General features: G+C 43.8%; 1 protein-coding gene across 1 annotated transcript in view; it reads left to right on the top strand.

Moving 5' to 3' along the window:
- Window positions 1–987: 987 nt before the first annotated feature.
- LOC109901491 (forkhead box protein O6-like) overlaps window positions 988–20,265 on the top strand; it is a 41,102-nt gene continuing 21,824 nt past the window's right edge. Inside the window, exon 1 of the mRNA XM_031786577.1 lies at window positions 988–2,386. Within this exon, the coding sequence (XP_031642437.1) occupies window positions 1,886–2,386 (501 nt within the window). The 5' untranslated portion in view covers window positions 988–1,885. The remainder of the gene's footprint in view (window positions 2,387–20,265) is intronic.

Here is a 20,265-nt window from a genome sequence, read left to right as displayed (position 1 = left end):
CACTGACCCATATGTTTTGAGTTAGACTAACATGGTGTCTAAATACCCCGTCTGTGACTACTCTTTGCTTTTGTTCACCTTTGACTATTACTGTCAATGACAAATATGTGATGCAGACTTACCACCAATAAAATCATACATTCTCAGTCAAAGTAAAGGACACATTACATTATTCATCTGAATTAACCCCTTCGGCCATATAATCAGCCAATGGACAACGAGGTCTAAACTGCGGTAGCCAATCGCGTCAGAGCACCTGAGCAATGCGCCCGCCCAGCTGTCAATTTGACACATGAGGAGGCGGCACCATACAGTGGGCGGAATCCCCTCGGTCAATGTAGCAATCTGGTTGCTACACGCACGGGTCAAACAGGGGCTGCCACTGGGAGTCTGACATCCTCAACGGTCATTTCTGCAAGTGTAAAAAGAAACAGGCTGCTGTAACGCATCGAAACTTGGCAAAAGCAATTTTAGAAAATTATGTGCTACGCCTACATTTTCTTCCGGTGATGGAGGGAAAAGAGCAGAGTTAATTGAACAGCATGTAGCTATTTTATTTTTTCTTCACTCATATCGGATTAGAATCTGTTGTTACCTAATCTCTGTTAATCTGAACTAAATCTATCTAATTGTGGTAAAAAAAACGACACTCCCGCTGTTCTGGTGCACCACCAGAGACGCTTTGCGCATCAGTGGGTCTTTTTGGACACCGTGCAGCCAAAAGGAGATTATCAACTGATTCTCCAAGACTGATCATAAGGACATTGAGAGTATATCTGCACCAAATTCTCTTAAGAGTGAAAGTTAGGCAAATTGGAATCTGGAGACCAAATATCGCATTAAAACGCGCAGCAGCCGCTTTTCCAGAGATTAACGAACATTATGTATATTTTTCATGTTGCAACAACATACCGCGTTATGATGGGGTTGATATGATATGTGAGAGAGTTCTGGACGGGGTGTTCTAAACATGTTCTGGGAGTAATGTGCGCGCCATCCAATGGCAGCATCTATTCCACACCACAGCGTCAGCGCGTCATCAGTTCACATTTACGAAACGAGTTTTATTAAATGAGGACATGTGAGGGGATCTGAGAGTAAGAAAAGGAGATTGGAGATAGACTGACTACATGTTAGAAATACTAGAGGCGAGCAATACGTGTGTTACAATTATTTATCAAGTGGACAACAAACAGACCGATGCTGGACTGTGCAATGTCTGGAAGTGTGTCGCTTTTTTAAAAGACACATGCGACCCGATTTTTTAAAAGTATCATTGCAATTGAAATCGGAATCGTTTGTGTGTGACTGTGAATGGATTTGCATTTGCCAGCCTATTCCGTGAAGACTGGAATATTTAATAATTTGCGATAATCACACATCATCGCTTGTCTGTGCTGTCTGCACAATCCTGTTGATTTAAAATGATCATTGTCTAATGTTTTTTCGGATCCTTTCGACGGCTCTCTGCATCTCTATTCTCGTTATATGAGGTATCATCTGTTGCTGCAGCCGGATGAACTGACACTGTCATGCATTTGGATTGACTCTAGCTGCTGGAGATGTAGGCAATTCACAATTCCCCCAATTGAACATGTTTTATTTCAGGTAAAATGGGAGAACGATTATTGTTACTATTATTGCTACTCTTATCGTTACATGCGGGTCGGTGATAGCCCACTGCAGACGAGCTATTCAAAATCATCCATCTCCACAGCAGCCGGCTTCTCAGAGATTTGATCGTTACTTTATTGAGTCAGACTGTAATATCCTCGTCACGAGACGGATTTCGGCTTGAAGTAGGCCTAGTATTGGAGACAATACGGGAATAGTGGAGGCATTGTATTTCTTTCTAACCCGGTTATTGCTTCACAACTGAGGATAAATGTTGATGATGGAGGACGACGAATTGGCTCATCAGGTTGATATCGATTCGGATTTCGAGCCGCAAAGTCGGCCTCGCTCGTGCACTTGGCCACTGCCTTGTCCGGAGGATTTCCCCGAAGTGCAGGAGGTCAATGGGGGTCTTCCACTGACCACCATCAAGGTGGAACCAGATGACAATCTAACCGTTTCAGCGTGCAGAGCGGGGAGAATGGGTGGCACGCCGACGGAGCTGAAGCATCCAGCAGTTGCCCCGGCTCCCATCCGGGCGACGCACCCATGCTTGGCCAGCGCGGCACTTGATGTGACTGGACAATTGCGCAAAGCCAAATCCTCGCGGCGGAACGCATGGGGTAACCAGTCGTACGCGGACCTTATCACACGAGCCATTGAAAGCACCCCTGAAAAAAGACTCACGCTTTCACAGGTCTATGATTGGATGGTCCGCTATGTTCCCTATTTCAAGGATAAGGGCGACAGTAATAGTTCAGCTGGATGGAAGGTAAGCGCATGTCTAACAATTGTTATAATATATAATACTTTATGTCGATATTAAACACACCAGAAGTCTCAGCCAAGACAACATTGGGTATGCTATTCCTGGGCTATAGGCTACATTATTGCACATGTAGTGTATATTACATTGCCACATGTCACACTTTAGGGTCGTTACGCATGAATGGTGCCATGTAATTATCCCTCGCGTCAATGGCACTGATCAATAAAGGACTGTAGCCTACCATTGACAGCAACATGGAATGGAGCTGGGTAGAGGTTGGAAAAGCACGGTGCATACCTTCATAATTCCATCTTTGGTTTGGCTACGTGTATACAGTAAATGAGTAACCGCCCCCATTCCACAGCCTATGATCATGAAAATGCACACATGGCATGCATTTTTATATTGGTTCCTTTGGTTTCTCTCCTCTCTCTCTCCTTTCTTTTCTCTCTCTCTCACACTATCTCCATGTGCGTGAGACAGAGAAGTAGGCCCTAGACAGAGGCATATAGCCAATTAAAAATAGATTCTCACTTCAAATATTTGTTGTACACCTACTTTATACTCTCTTTTTAAGGTGTCACTTGAGAGACACTTGTAGTTGTAGCTGGTCAGCTGTCAATGGTGTAAATACCCACTGGGCACTTGGTTGAATCAATGTTGTTTCCACGTCATTTCAATTAAATGACATAGAACCAACATGGAATAGATGTTGAATTGACGTCTGTGCCCAGGGGTTAGGCTATTCAAAAGGGGCTTTTCTCCAGACACGCACTCTCACACGCACACACACACACACACACACACACACACACACACACACACACACACACACACAGACTACCACCTGTCTCGCCAGCAGCCTAGAGCAGCCTCTCCGGGATGTCTGCCCATTTCACTGTATCAGCCTCATTATTATGCCGTAACACTCCTATCGCTGTTCTTCATTAACACAAGCTAATGTTAAGAACATAAAATCCCAAAGTAACAAGGAAAGTTAGAGGCACAAGTGTGGCTGTTGATATTGTACCTCTCAGAGAGGAGATCTTGAGGTCCAGACATGATGAGGTCACAGGTGGGAGAGTTTTATAAACCCACACCACAATACTTGTCCAGGTAGAAGAACCCTTTATGGTTCCAGATAGAGCATTTTCACCCAACGAAGAAAACTTTTGGAATCCTTTCTTTCATAAACACAAGGTTCCAAAGAAACATTTTGTATGAAAAAGGTTCCCAAAGGTTCCATGTAGAACCCTCGTTCCTGTAGATCAGAAGAACCCTTTTAGAACCTTTGTGAAATTCACAGCAGTTTGAACCGTTGTCGTGCATGCAGTGGGATTGACTGTAGTATCCCTCCCCTCTTTGCTGTCAGTCATTCCTGTTGGTTCCCTCCTAAGAGGCTGTTTTGAAAGCTACAGTCATGGTCTCTTTTTCTGTCTGTGTGATCGTATCAAATCAATATTTATTGGTCGTGCACACATATTTTGCAGGTGCAGCCAAATGCTTGTGTTTCCAACTCCCACTGTGAAGTAATACCTAACAATCCCAAAAATATACACTGAGTTTACAAAACATTAAGAACACCTGCTCTTTCCATGACATAGACAGACTAGGTGAATCCATGTGAAGCTATGATCCCTTATTGATGTCACCTGTAGATGAAGATGAGGAGACAGGTTAAAGAAGGATTTTTAAGCCTTGAGACAATTGAGACATGGATTGTGTATGTGTGCCATTCAGAGAGTGAATGGGCAAGGCAAAATATTTAAGTGCCTTTGAAAGGGGTATGGTAGTAGTTATATTAGCACCGAGTGTGTCAAGAACTGCAATGCTGAAGAGTTTTTCACACTCAACAATTTCCTGTGTGTATCAAGAATGATCCACCACCCAAATAGCATCCAGCCAACTTCATACAACTGTGGGAAGCATTGGAGTCAACATGGGCCAGCATCCCTGTGGAACACTTTCGACACCTTGTAGAGTACATGCCCCGACGAATTGAGGCTGTTCTGAGGGCAAGAAAAGGTGCAATCAATATTAGGAAGGTGTTCCTAACGTTTTGTACACTCAGTGTATATGTATATGATGGCGTGTATAGAAACCTTATTATTATAATACTTTTTTTTACCTTTATTTAACTAGGCAGGTCAGTTAAGAACAAATTCTTACTTTCAATGACTAGTCCAACGCTCTAACCACTAGGCTACCTGCCGCCCCATTATGGACAGTATATGAATAGAACAGGTGTATACAGTATATACATAAAAACACATCCACTGTACATGTACATGTTGTGATGGTTTTACCCTCACAATTTAACGGTGAGATGCTCCAAAACATATGAGAAAATCATCAGGGCTAGTTTGATTGCTCACTACTTATTGTGAATCGACATGGTTAGGGCAGGGTATCACAAGGGGCGGGCTAAGCAGGGCACAACGTCGTGGAGCGTTCCGATCTTACGTAGAACTAACATGCCTCTCTGACATGTAGAATCAGTAATAATGTGGGCTCTATTCATGACATTGCAATGTTCAACAAAGCTAGCCTTGAACACGAGCCGTAAAAAGCTGCTTTGAAAGGACCACAGCTAGTAATCAACACCAGAACAAGTAGACTACACTAATACCACCCCATAAAAGAGTGAAAATCGCACATGTCAGTTCATCACCTACCAGGTATTTCATGCTTGGCAAGTGTCAGTTTCGTCTTTCACAACCAGGCTCATAGCAATGAACCAACACTTTATTGGTGTACATGTGAGAAATGCTTGGAGGCCTGGGGTTTTAAGTGTTTCTTTTCCATTTAAACGCGACTTTGTCTTTATGATCTGTATGTCTCTCTTTGTGGAGTTCGGTCGTCTTCACATAAACACCTGTTGTAGTCTGGTTCTAAAAGAGGCCTTTGGGTGTGTCCCAAATGGCGCCCAATCCCATAAGGGCCCTGGTCAAAAGTGGTGCACTACATAGGGAGCAGGGTGCACTTAGGTAGTCACGAGTTGAGGAGTATGTCGAGTTCAGTCCTTTAGTCTGCTTAGCCTTAATCACCAAGCGCCTGACTAACTCTTAACTCTTTAAGTCCAGCCCATTTAAGTGAGCACTGCTAAGGTGTGTCTGCAGGTGGCTTAGCCCTTGTTATCCCCGCCCTGTACCTCGACGGCAGTGGCACCGCTAACAGACATTTTTTATTATGTACACAACAAATACCAATATACAAACAAGAGATATATACAAACAAGAGTACAAACAAGAGTACATAAACCTAACAGACAGGGGTATTCCCTATCAAGATTAATTTTCAATTTGTTACATACTTTTATGGTGTGCATTGCTTTTTTGTTTTTACATTTATTGATTATTTCAAAAATAATATTTCAATTCTATCTTAAATAATGTGAAGAGGGGTTTGGTCTCTGCCCACTTCCTTTTATGGACAAAGAATCTTCCATGAAAGACAAACACATTTACAATGAAAGTTAAATCAGGGTCCATATCATTTGGATCAAAATTAAAACGTAATATCAGAATCTTTCAAATTAACAGTAATAGTTGTTTATTTTAACATAAAATCTTCTAACTCACACCAAAATCTTCTGACATAAGAACAGTCCCAAAATAATTGGTCAATAGTCTCTGGGTCACAACCACAAAATACACATTTGTTATCAATAGCTATTTTAAACCTGTGTATAATAAAGGTATTTACAGGGTCGATTCTATGAATGAGTTTGTATGATACTTCTTTCACCTTATTAGATATACAATATTTACCAGATAACAACAAAACTTTGTGTTACGGTTTTCTTCCGTCGAAAGAGAGCTCAGGACTGAGAGGAAGCTCAGGACTGAGAGGAAGCTCAGGCAGGTTGGTGGCTCTGGCAGATCCTGGCTGAATGGCGGTTCTGGCAGATCCTGGCTGACTGGCGGATCCTGGCCGAATGGCGGATCCTGGCCGAATGACGGATCCTGGCTGACTGGCGGATCCTGGCCGACTGGTGGATCCTGGCTGACTGGCTGATCAGGCAGATCTAGGCTGACTGGCGGCTCTGGCAGATCCTGGCTGACTGGCGGCTCTGGCAGATCCTGGCTGACTGGCTGCTCCATGCTGACTGGCGGCTCTGGCTGCTCCATGCTGACTGGCGGCTCTGGCTGCTCCATGCTGACTGGCGGCTCTGGCTGCTCCATGCTGACTGGCGGCTCTGGCTGCTCCATGCAGACTGGCGGCTCTGGCTGCTTCATGCAGACTGGCGGCTCTGGCTGCTCCATGCAGACTGGCGGCTCTGGCTGCTTCATGCAGACTGGCGGCTTTGGCGGCTCCATGCAGACTGGCGGCTTTGGCGGCTCCATGCAGACTGGCGGCTCTGGCGGCTCCTTGCAGACTGGCTACTCTGGCGGCACATGACAGACGGGAGACTCTGGCGGCTCATGACAGACGGGAGACTCTGGCGGCTCATGACAGACGGGAGACTCTGGCGGCTCATGACAGTCGGGAGACTGGCGGCTCATGACAGACGGGAGACTCTGGCGGCTCATGACAGACTGGAGACTCTGGCGGCTCATGACAGACGGTAGACTCTGGCGGCTCATGACAGACGGGAGACTCTGGCGGCTCATGACAGACGGGAGACTCTGGCGGCTCATGACAGACGGGAGACTCTGGCGGCTCATGACAGACGGGAGACTCTGGCGGCTCATGACAGGCGGGAGACTCTGGCGGCTCATGACAGGCGGGAGACTCTGGCGGCTCATGACAGGCGGGAGACTCCGGCAGCACATTTTAGCAGAGGGAATAGTAACATATTGACATAGCTAACAGACTTTAACCGCTAAGCGACAACCCAGCTTTATCTTTAGCCTAGTGTCACCCAGTCAGCGAGACCGACAGTTACGAAACGGGCAAATTAGGGGGTTTGACTCCCTGGAAGATTGAGAAAGTCTGAGGACCAGGGTTATTATGAACGGTGCGAGGGGAGAGGCGCGGTCCATCCCAGGTAATGAAGGTGTTTAGGAAAGTTGTTTTAAAGCAAGGCATAATTGCAGTAATAGCCTTGGCCTGGTTTCATTGAGAGACGTGGTAGGTAATGAAAACATACACTTAGAGGAAGCACTCGCGTACTCAGGCCTGAGGAGACAGTGTTTAACGCGACACAACCCCATCGTCCGTATAGCAGTCGTTTGTATGTAATAAAAATGTATGGTATAGTCAATAATCACTTTAAATGATGGACTGTGCAAGGGCTTAACGTCCAGTTGTTGGCCAACTGCTTTTGATGCGAATACTGTCGCAGACTCGCAGCACAGTCCAAATTATGAGTCAGTTGTTTGTAGACGCTATCTCCCTCCCCGTACACATTCGCATACTTACACAATCATATCAGGCTCCCTAATTATCCATAAGGTGCGTGCGAGTGTGTGTGTGAGAGTTGGATAAGATTTCTTGCATCATACGCTGCATTCCCATTTCAATCAAAAGGCGAAAGCATTTGATGTGGGAACAAGTTAGTTATTTGTTTTGTTTGCGGGAGAAGGAAAAAAAGATAAAAGACAAAAATATTGGTAAGCCGCTGATGAAATTAAATGAAATGGTATGGTTTGCGGAGGAGGATGAGAGGGGGAGGGGTCGGCTAAATGGAGAGGCACAGGCAGACAGCTATTAAGTGAGGTCTGTATGTAGTAGTTCTAATCTGGTCCAAAAGCAGGTAGTCTTTTAAGCTTCCAGTTCCTCTCTCTCTTGGTCTGGAATGGACACCGGATTCCCTCTTGGTCCTAGACAGTGCTGGCAACAAACAACTGCTGACTATAAATACCTGCTCCTCTGACTTCTAGGAAGGCTGGAATCTGAGGCCCTGGCCTGAACCTAATCATCTCATTCGAGGAGGCTACTGTAGTGCGTGGGCTTTATGATGCTTTGTGGTGTTGGCCACGCACACGCACGTACGCAAACACACACAGGCATAGAAATGAACACACACACGCGCACGTATGAGTGCAAGCACACGCAGGACATACACACACATGATGCTGAGAACACACAACACAGGGTCACCAGTGAGTGGTGGTGCTGTGTCTTTGTGGGGGATACTGCAGGGGGAGGGTTTGTCTCATTCTATAGACGTGTGTGTTTGGCCCCTCTGATTGGTGTGACAGCGTGTCACTGAAGAGAATGGTGCCTTGCCGCTGACTTCCTAATGTCTATAACGGTGTGTTTTAACTGTGCTTGTGTGTGTAATGCCTGCAGGGGGGGGGGGTCTCTGAATGGGTGTTGTTCTATGTGCTACTTAGGGTATATGTGTGTGTGTGTCGCACAGTGTGTGTCAGTGTGTGTGTGTGTAAGCTGCAGGCAGTCAGATGCCAAGGGATTGCGAGGCAGGTCGGAGCGAGTGCGTCAGTCTGACGGTCTAATCTGAAGTGACCAGACTGTTATTTATAATGTGTCTTTAGGTATCAAGCGGACCAAGAGGGCATAGGGTCAACCGCTAGCTAGCTGCTTGACAGAAATCAGCCAAATTAGAGAGAGTGGAGAGAAGAAAAAGGGGAAATAGAAAGAGACAGGAGGAGAGGGAGAGGGGGAGTGAAGACATCTGAGTGAGTTTGGGCTGTTTGTTTGACATTTTGGAATGACAGGGTTGTATTCATTAGGCATCAAATTAACGAAAATGACAAACAGGGAGGGACTCATTTTAAGTTTCTGTTGCGAAACGTTGTAGAACATTTTCCATTGCCTGCCCTAATGAACACGACCCTGGTGTCCGCTGACGATCACACAATCACATTACAGTGTTACGATAGTCATCACTCTTAAAGGGGATAAAGTCAATTGGATAATATCTGTTTAGTTATTGATTTCTACAAACGTGACACTGACATGTGTGCCAACGTCTGTGGAGAGATGTACAGACACTCACAGTGCTGTCAGTACACACAGGCCTTAGCAGAAGAGGGAGAGAAACACTCAAGTTGGGAAATAAGAGGGATATGGCTGTCTCTGTGTGTGAGAGGGTATGTCTATGACTTTGTGTGTAAAAGCTTAGCACAGAAAGGAGACTGATAACTCTTGATTGTGTGTGTGAGTTTGTGCGTGAGTGTGTGCGCGTGAGTGTGTGCGTCCGTGTTGCGGGTGGAAGACTGGAAACCATTCTAGACTTCAGCTGATTCATATTTTATCCTCTCTTTTGGCTCAGGGGAATTGTGTAATTTGAGAGAGACAGAGAGTGATGCACACAATGAGAGCACAGATGATACAATCTGGATAGATTTATGATGTCTGATTATGAACACCTTATACAGTATCTCTCTCTTGGCACACACTCTCTGTTATGTACATGCATGCACACACCAGCCAGGTCACTCCAGATCCAAGGCGATATTTGACATTCGTCCAGGTCCCCATGACGTCGGGAGATGCTTTCAAAACCATCCAATAGGGGCAATGGTGAGCGCTATTACCATCAAGTAGGCTTGCGACTTGCTAGCGAGCACCGAGGGTCGCGTGTTCAATCACAGTACTCGGCACTAGGGTTGGGAATATTTGGGCAATATTCAGAGGTGGAAACTTTCCGTGGGAATTAACGGGAATATATGGGAATTAACGCTAATATATGCGAATTAATATTAATTCCTTTTAAATGTAGATGGGTTTTCCTATGGATATATTTACCATATCATATGGAGACAGAAACATACACTTTTTACCTTATCATAAGTAGACATAATTGCAAATGATTAAATCCTTCCAATAGAAATAAAACAAATTTTTTTGTTACGAATTGAACTTGAATTAAATGAGTTGATTCTTCACATGGGATGATTTCACTGAAACACAAAAGAAAGGGAATATTGAATGATCCCCAATGATCCATCGCATCTCACAGAAATGTTTCCTACATACATCTGTAAAATGATAGTCTAGAAACTAAAGCTTTGGTTGTCTTCCTCTCAGGCTTCAATGTCTTCTCCCCGGACCTCCTCAATGTCCACCTCTTGAACATCAGTCTTTGAGGCCTCATCTTCACTGTTACTTTCCAACCTTGTTGAGGATGGCTCGTTATCAGGCTCAAAAAGCCTAACATTTTCCCTGATGGCCAACAATTTTTCAACCTTTGTATTGGTCAGCCTGTTGCGTGCTTTGGTGTGTGTGTTCCCAAACAAGGACCAGTTGCACTCTGAGGCAGCTGATGTTGGTGGGATTTGGAGGATGATGGAGGCAACAGGGGAAAGAGTCTCAGATCCACAAAGTCCCTTCCACCAGGTGGCTGATGAGATATGTTGGCACGACTGCCATTTTGCATCTCCATCCCAAAGCCCTTGCATGGAAGTGTACTTCGCCAGACTGCCAAGAACCTTGCCCTCATCCAGGACTTGTTGACCTCTGTACCAGAGAGGATGCTCTTGCCAGCATACTTGTGGTCCAACATGTACACTGCGGCGTGTATGGGCTTCAGGCAGAAGTCTTCACGCTTTTTGATTATTTCAGAACTGCAGTTTCCTCTGCTTGGAGCAACAGTGAAGTAGGCAGGGCAGTACAGATTTCTTCTTTTGCAAGCAGAGTCTGAACATCAGACAGGATGGAATTGTCTCCCTCAATCCGTCCAATGGCTACTGCTATAGATTTCAGGAGTTTCAGGCTGCTTACCACTCTCTCCCAAAATACTTCATCCAGGAGGATCCTCTTAATGGGACTGTCTATATCGGCAGACTGATATGGTCGTTTCTTGGAGAGTCTCCTTCCCCTAAAGGAGACTGTCAAACATGATGACAACGCCACCCCAACGGGTGTTGCTGGGCAGCTTCAATGTGGTGCTCTTATTCTTCTCACTTTGCTTGGTGAGGTAGATTGCTGCTATAACTTGATGATCCTTCACATACCTAACCATTTCCTTGACTCTCCTGTAGAGTGAATCCATTGTTTTCAGTGCCATGTTGTTCTTGTGGAGCAGATTCAATGCATGAGCAGCACAGCCAATGGGTGTGATGTGAGGGTAGGACCAAGCAGCCTTCATGTTCGCAGCATTGTCTGTCACCAGTGCAAATATCTTCTGTGGTCCAAGGTCATTGATGACTGCCTTCAGCTCATCTGCAATGTAGATACCAGTGTGTCTGTTGTCCCTTGTGTCTGTGCTCTTGTATAATACTGGTTGAGGGGTGGAGATTGTGTAGTTAATTATTCCTTGCACACAAACATTCGATCACCCATCAGAAATGATTGCAATACAGTCTGCTTTCTCTGTGATATGCTTGACCTTCACTTGAACTCTGTTTTACTCTGCATCCAGCAAATGAGTAGATAAAGCATGTCTGGTTGGAGGGGTGTATGCTGGTCAAAGAACATTCAGAAATCTCTTCCAATACATATTGCCTGTGAGCATCAAGGTGAACCAGTTGCATGCATACACAGCTTGAGCAAGACATTCATCAGCATTTCTCTAACTACATTCCTCCCATGAGTCAAAAAAACTTCTGATTCCAGGAGGATCATGAGCTGTTGCTATCGATAACGTGTCTGATTCATAATTTTCACCTCGAATAGAAGTAGAGGGACTTTTGTCAGATGTTGCTTGTTGTGAGCGCTGAGGGAACTTTATGCACTTGGCCAGACGATTCTGCATCTTTCTTGCATTCTTCACATATGATTTGGCACAGTATTTGCAAATGTGCACAGCTTTTCCTTCTACATTAGCTGCAGTGTAATTTCTCCACACATCACATAGTGCCCGTGGCATTTTCCTGTAAAGATTAGAAAAAAATGAGTAAAGAAAACCTATTACTATTCCATGTACAGATAAATAGTTAAGCAGTTAGATTAAACAACTCCTTTGTAAGATGCATGTTTTAAAATGAAATATGTATGGAAACAGGTGGATTAACACTCCTCAGTTAGCAGGCTCAAACAAGCTAAAACCACATGGTAGTAAAAACTAACTAGCAGAAATTGTAAACAAGATAGAAATTATTTATACACACTTTGCTGTAGGCTACTAATTACTAGTTAACAAAACATAATGTATGTCAAATAAAATAAAATACATTCACCCCACCCAGTATTGTAATCACAATTTACCAGAAAGTATGTAGTCCTTGGCTCAGACAGTGTCATAATGTGGGCTCAATAGTATCTCATTAGTGTGCAAGATCTTGAGAATCAGCTGTACATGTGATGGAAAAGAATGCACTGTGCATGCAGAGGGTTTTGAATTGGGGATAGTTTATCCAAAATATGCAACAAGACCTAGAATTGCCTTAAGTGTATCCCACAAAAATGTTAACTGTTATAAGCTAACTTTTTTGATGAATTTAAGCAAAATTCCCCAAATTCCCCGGAAGGTTTCCGATCCTTTGCAACCCTACTAGGCCCTCAATTTGAACACTATCCCAAACCTTAACTGTATCATTCAAAATATGTTGGAAATGGCACTCTATTCCCTATCTCGTGCACTACTTTGACCAGGTCCCATAGAGCTCTGATCAAAAGTAGTACACTATGTAGGGCATAGGATGCCATTTGGGACGCAGGCCTAGTTACATTGGGTCACTCACTTGGAGGGTTTCCATGTTGAGACTTACCACACTAAACCCCCTTTTCTCTAGTTTTCTCAGGCAGTGTTGTGAGTCAGGCTAGGTCTTTAGGACGTGGACTCTGCTCATTTCAAAATAAATACAAAATATGGCTCAGTGGATCGTCATTCCTGCAGTGTCTCATCATCACCCTCTGACTGGGCTGGCTCCTACCATGCATACCTACATGCGCACAAAGACACACACTATCCCTGTGCCTTGGAGCACCACCCATGGAAGAACACTGTGTTCTTGGTGGTGAGGCCTGTGGGGTGGGGTGGGGGTATGATGAGAGGGGAAAGTATTGTAGATGTGGTAGTTTTCTTTGTTTTGAAACTTGCTGGACTTGTGGTGGATTGGCTCTTTGGGGAGGTGTGGCATTGTTTGGTAAGAGTCAAATGCTTTTGCTGATGCCTTTTACAGCCTGGGACTTGGTGTGCCGAGGCACTTTATGAGTTTGGAACGTCCACAGTCAAGGGAAGGAAGGGGGGATGGGGGAGGGGGGTTCTGTTCTCAGCATTGGGCCAATGTTGGATCCTCTGAGAAAGCACATCTCTTTCTACATTTCTCTCTCTACCCTGCCAGGGTTGGATGGGGAAGTAAAGAGGGAAGAGGGGGAGGCCTGCTTTTGTGTTGCTCTCTGTATACATCATGATCCAACCATCCAGCTAACTGACTGGGTGCACAATGAGTTATCGGCAGGCATCCGCAACTAGGCCTATATTCCAACGAAACAACAAGTAGAAAGAGACACTGAGAGTGCTAGTCCTTTCGGTGGTTTTGTATTGTGCCCAATAAAAGCTGGATGTGGATGTGGTCAGTCCCTCAGCTCTATTTTCATCCCAAACCAAATATTTATCCTTCTACTTGGCTTGTGTTCGCTCACCAAAAGGCTTTGTTTTGGAGGATTTGGTGAATGTAGATGTGTGTGTGTGCGTTGTGTGTGTATGTGAATGTGAAGATGGTAAGACAACTCTTTGCACTGATATACAGAGTCCAGTCTAATTGACTTTTTTTGCAGTTTATTTATGGTTATAGTTCCATTGTATGTGGTTCAGAGAATGTATGTACATTGGGAGCCATCTTGTTTGTCCGTAGGAGAAGAGTCTCAGTGGGAGTGACTCAAATATTAGCAACGATGTCCTTCAAGTCGATTTCAAGCTCCACATCAAGCTCTCTTCTGCTGAATTCAATCCAAATTTTAGTTGTCACATGCGCAGAATACAACTGGTGTAGACTTTACTGTGAAATGCTTACGGACGAGCCCTTTGACTTGCGCGTGGGTTGGTTTGGGAGCTATTCATTTGGATATCCGTTCCCGTTCTTCTTTCTTGAACATGAAAAACAATACATTTTATTTGTAGAGCCCATTTCACTACATGGATAAATCACAAAGGTCCACGCAGCAGCTGATAGCATATTGCTATTGTGTTCAATGAAATGTTGTCGGTGCTTGGGAGTAACTTGGTCTGTCTATGATTGAGTCGGTGAGCTTGAGTCTGTGGATACATAGAAACCATGTGTTTGATATCTTTCTACTCGTTCCGCTCCAGCCATTACCACGAGCCCGTCCTCCCCAATTAAGGTGCCACCAACCTCCTGTGGTATTATGTATATGTGTGCACGTACTGTATACCTCGGTGTGTGTGCGCTTACATGCATGTGTCTGTGCTCACTCGTGTGTGTGTATGTGTATGTGTATGTGTGTGTGTGTGTGTGTGTGTGTGTGTGTGTGTGTGTGTGTGTGTGTGTGAGAGAGAGAGAGAGCTCACATGCGTCTGATGAGCTCAGTGGGAGTTCAGTTCCCCGGGGGAACGGCTTCTCATTAATAATTCAGACGAGGCTCATTATCAAGGCAGTGCAGATTTCTCCCTGATTTCACCTTAATTGCAGGCAGCCTGCTCCACTCAGGCAAGGCAGCAGACCCACTGTGTATAGACTCCTAGCACAGCCCTCATATTCACTCTGCCTTCAGTAAAACCTGGGTTTAAATACTTTGAAATCGTTCAAATACTTAGAGCGTTTGAGCTAGTCTGTCTGGAGTGCCAGATAGGCGATGTTTGGGGTTTTGCCATTTTGCTACTATTTCATTGGTGCCATTGTGTCAGGCAAGCTCAATCAAGCCCAGCTAAAATATTTGAAATGATTTTGAATAGTATTTGAACCCAGGTTTGACTCTCTGCCTCCAATATTCACCCTAGCTCTCTCCTGTTCTCCTCCTGCCGTCATTTTTTTTAAACCTTTATTTAACTAGGCAAGTCAGTTAAGAACACATTCTTATTTTCAATGACGGCCTAGGAACGGTGGGTTAACTGCCTTGTTCAGGGGCAGAACGACAGATTTTTACCTTGTTAGCTCGGGGATTCAATCTTGCAACCTTACAGTTAACTAGTCCAACGCTCTAACTACATTGCACTCCACGAGGAGCCTGCCTGTTACGCGAATGCAGTAAGAAGCCAATGTAAGTTGCTAGCTAGCATTAAACTTATCTTATAAAAAACAATCAATCAATCAATCATAATCACTAGTTAACTACACATGGTTGATGATATTACTAGTTTATCTAGCGTGTCCTGCGTTGCATATAATCGATGCTGTGCACATTCGCGAAAAAGGACTGTCGTTGCTCCAATGTGTACCTATCACCATAAACATCAATACCTTTTTTTAAATCAATACACAAGTATATATTTTTAAACCTGCATATTTAGTTAATGTTGCCTGCTAACATAAATTTCTTTTAACTAGGTAGATTATGTCACTTCTCTTGCAACAGAGTCAGGGTATACAGTGCCTGGCGAAAGTATTCGGCCCCCTTGAACTTTGCGACCTTTTGCCACATTTCAGGCTTCAAACATAAAGATATAAAACTGTATTTTTTTGTGAAGAATCAACAACAAGTGGGACACAATCATGAAGTGGAACGACATTTATTGGATATTTCAAACTTTTTTAACAAATCAAAAACTGAAAAATTGTGCGTGCAAAATTATTCTGCCCCTTTACTTTCAGTGCAGCAAACTCTCTCCAGAAGTTCAGTGAGGATCTCTGAATGATCCAATGTTGACCTAAATGACTAATGATGATAAATACAATCCACCTGTGTGTAATCAAGTCTCCGTATAAATGCACCTGCACTGTGATAGTCTCAGAGGTCCGTTAAAAGCGCAGAGAGCATCATGAAGAACAAGGAACACACCAGGCAGGTCCGAGATACTGTTGTGAAGAAGTTTAAAGCCGGATTTGGCTACAAAAAGATTTCCCAAGCTTTAAACATCCCAAGGAGCACTGTGCAAGCGATAATATTGAAATGGAAGGAGTATCAGACCACTGCAAATCTACCAAGACCTGGCCGTCCCTCTAAACTTTCAGCTCATACAAGGAGAAGACTGATCAGAGATGCAGCCAAGAGGCCCATGATCACTCCGGATGAACTGCAGAGATCTACAGCTGAGGTGGGAGACTCTGTCCATAGGACAACAATCAGTCGTATCTTGCACAAATCAGGCCTTTATGGAAGAGTGGCAAGAAGAAAGCCATTTCTTAAAGATATCCATAAAAAGTGTTGTTTAAAGTTTGTCACAAGCCACCTGGGAGACACACCAAACATGTGGAAGAAGGTGCTCTGGTCAGATGAAACCAAAATTGAACTTTTTGGCAACAATGCAAAACGTTATGTTTGGCGTAAAAGCAACACAGCCCATCACCCTGAACACACCATCCCCACTGTCAAACATGGTGGTGGCAGCATCATGGTTTGGGCCTGCTTTTCTTCAGCAGGGACAGGGAAGATGGTTAAAATTGATGGGAAGATGGATGGAGCCAAATACAGGACCATTCTGGAAGAAAACCTGATGGAGTCTGCAAAAGACCTGAGACTGGGACGGAGATTTGTCTTCCAACAAGACAATGATCCAAAACATAATGCAAAATCTACAATGGAATGGTTCGAAAATAAACATATCCAGGTGTTAGAATGGCCAAGTCAAAGTCCAGACCTGAATCCAATCAAGAATCTGTGGAAATAACTGAAAACTGCTGTTCACAAATGCTCTCCATCCAACCTCACTGAGCTCGAGCTGTTTTGCAAGGAGGAATGGGAAAAAATGTCAGTCTCTCGATGTGCAAAACTGAAAGAGACATACCCCAAGCGACTTACAGCTGTAATCGCAGCAAAAGCTGGCGCTACAAAGTATTAACTTAAGGGGGCTGAATAATTTTGCACGCCCAATTTTTCAGTTTTTGATTTGTTAAAAAAGTTTGAAATATCCAATAAATGTCGTTCCACTTCATGATTGTGTCCCACTTGTTATTGATTCTTCACAAAAAAATACAGTTTTATATCTTTATGTTTGAAGCCTGAAATGTGGCAAAAGGTCGCAAAGTTCAAGGGGGCCGAATACTTTCGCAAGGCACTGTATGCCGCAGTTTGGGCCGCCTGGCTCATTGCGAACTGTGTGAAGACTATTTCTTCCTAACAAAGACAGCCAACTTCACCAAACAGGGGATGATTTAACAAAGGTGCATTTGCAAAAAAGACTGTACCTAACCATAAACATCAATGCCTTTCTTAAAATCAATACACAGAAGTATATATTTTTAAACCTGCATATTTAGCTAAAAAAAATCCAGGTTAGCAGGCAATATTAACCAGGTGAAATTGTGTCACTTCTCTTGCGTTCATTGCAAGCAGAGTCAGGGTATATGCAACAGTTTGGGCCGCCTGGCTCGTTGCGAACTAATTTGCCAGAATGTTACGTAATCATGACATAACATTGAAGGTTGTACAATGTAACAGCAATATTTAGACTTATAATTAAGTCTGTGATTTGATATTTGATAGAGCAGTCTGACTGAGTGATGGTAGGCAGCAGCAGGCTCGTAAGCATTCATTCAAACAGCACTTTAGTGCATTTTGCCAGCAGCTCTTCGCAATGCTTCAAGCATTGCGCTGTTTATGACTTCAAGCCTATCAACTCCCGAGATTAGGCTGGTGTAACCGATGTGAAATGGCTAGATAGTTAGCGGGGTGCGCGCTAATAGCGTTTCAAACGTCACTCGCTCTGAGACTTGGAGTAGTTGTTCCCCTTGCTCTGCAAGGGCCGCAGCTTTTGTGGAGCGATGGGTAACGATGCTTCGAGGTTGGCTGTTGTCAATGTGTTCCCGGTTCGAGTCCAGGTAGGGGCGAGGAGAGGGACGGAAGCTATACTGTTACACTGGCAATACTAAAGTGCCTATAAGAACATCCAATAGTTAAAGGAAAATTAAATACAAATGGTATAGAGAGAAATAGTCCTATAAATACTATATTAACTACAAGCTAAAACCTCTTACCTTGGAATATTGAAGTCTCATGTTAGAAGGAACCACCAGCTTTCATATGTTGTCATGTTCTGAGCGAGGAACTTAAACGTTAGCTTTTTTACATAGCACATATTGCACATTTACTTTCTTCTCCAACACTTTGTTTTTGCATTATTTAAAACAAATTTAACATGTTTCTTTATTTATTTGAGGCTAAATTGAATTTATTGATGTATTATATTAAGTTAAAATAAGTGTTCATTCAGTATTGTTGTAATTGTCATTATTACAAATAAATACAAAATAACGTCCGATTAATCGGTATCAGTATTTTTTGGTCCTCCAATAATCGGTATCGGTATTGAAAAATCATAATCGGTCGACCTCTACACTGTACACCTCCTCTTACTGTCCACGGAATGTCACAAACCTACTATTTACACTTACTTACAGATCAGATGAGCATTTCTATATTTCTCTAGCAACGTTTGTGGAATGTCATGCATTGTTATGATTGATTTAGGGATACATGCCTACCGTGTGTTGATGTTTAGAATGCTGACATTGTTTTATGTAAGGCAACTCGAACCTGTGAGTCCCATTAAGGCTTTTTCCAGTCTTTATTGTTGTTATGATAAAACTATCTTGGTATTCATTGTACAGTGTGATGAAATTAGGTTTTCTGTAATGCAACACTGTCATTTACATAATGTACTCTTTTGTCCTTCTTTATGACTGTGTGGAGCAGAATCCCCATGGAGAACACAGAATAATGGCCATGAACCTGTCATATTTGCATTTGAATGATCAAACATTTGCTGACATGAGGGTGGTGTTGCTTTATAATTTTTTTCAATGTTTATCATTTATTTAATAAATAAAGTAAGGAAAGGATGTTACATAAAAAAAAAACGTATGATTCTCTCTTCAGTCTACATACGGAGATGCTGTACACAGGAAGCCATATTTCTCTCAGAGGCACAAAAAAAATGAGCGCAGAAATTCTGGGTGGTCATGTTTCTTATTTCATAACTCAATTTTTTGCATTCCCTGTATGTAGTGATTGATGAGGGAGAGAATGGGGAAAGAGAGAGGGAGAGAGAGTGAGTGAGGAAAGTGGAAGAGCAAGGAGGGGAGAGAGTAGAGGCTGGGTGGGTGACACTCCCATCTTTGGCCAGTTTGAGGTGGCGTGTCCCCGTCTGTCCCACCCCTCTCAACCTGTCTCTGTCTGTCTGCCTGCCTGCCTGCCTGCGTGTGTGTGTGTGTGTGTGTGTATCTGGGCCATCCATCTATCAGTGTGTGTGTGTGTGTCTGGGCCTTCTATCAGTGTGTGTGTGAGCCGTCTATCAGCTTATCTAAGGTTCCCGCAGCCACGTGGCTGGACAGATAACCACTCTAAAGGGGGATGAAGAGGGCTGTATCGCAAAGGGAAATGTAGTTACCGTTGACAGAACCTTGACGTATCGTTGACAGGTGGATATGAGAGTGAGGAGGAGACCAGGGCTGAGAACCGTTACAGTCCTATTGTTATGCTAATGGTTACTGGCTATTCATGTACACCTGTATGTAGCCCACTTCCGCCCATGCAGTTGATGGATTTGGCTGTTGGTGGTCACTGCAGGTACAAGTTTCCCTCAGAAACAGTTTTATGCACCTGGGGAGAAGGGCACAAATTGGATCTTGGATAAGTATCTAAGCCCAACTTCAGCCTATGGTACTACATTGGGGTGCTGTTCACTGGGGGTAGGGGTATAGTTGCAAAAATCCCAAAATGTTTCCAAAGTTCGCTGTTTTTTCCTCTTGAAGGATTCCTGGAATTAACTCTTGTTGGAATTCCCCAACCTGGAATTCTTAAAAAAAAGAAAAAAAGAAACGAGACATTTTGGGGAATTTTCCAACCCAAGTCGGGACTGTAGCAGCAGGGGTGGTGACGTTAGCGGTGGCCAGCAGGTTTTGTGTGTCAGTGAGGATGATTGTAGGTCAGGACGCGGGGCCCAATGTTTAGTATTCTGACTGTATGAGGAGGGC

The sequence above is a fragment of the Oncorhynchus kisutch genome, linkage group LG13, assembly GCF_002021735.2.
Source record: "Oncorhynchus kisutch isolate 150728-3 linkage group LG13, Okis_V2, whole genome shotgun sequence".
Lineage (NCBI taxonomy): Eukaryota > Metazoa > Chordata > Actinopteri > Salmoniformes > Salmonidae > Oncorhynchus > Oncorhynchus kisutch.
This window is presented reverse-complemented; position numbering and strand designations above follow the sequence as displayed.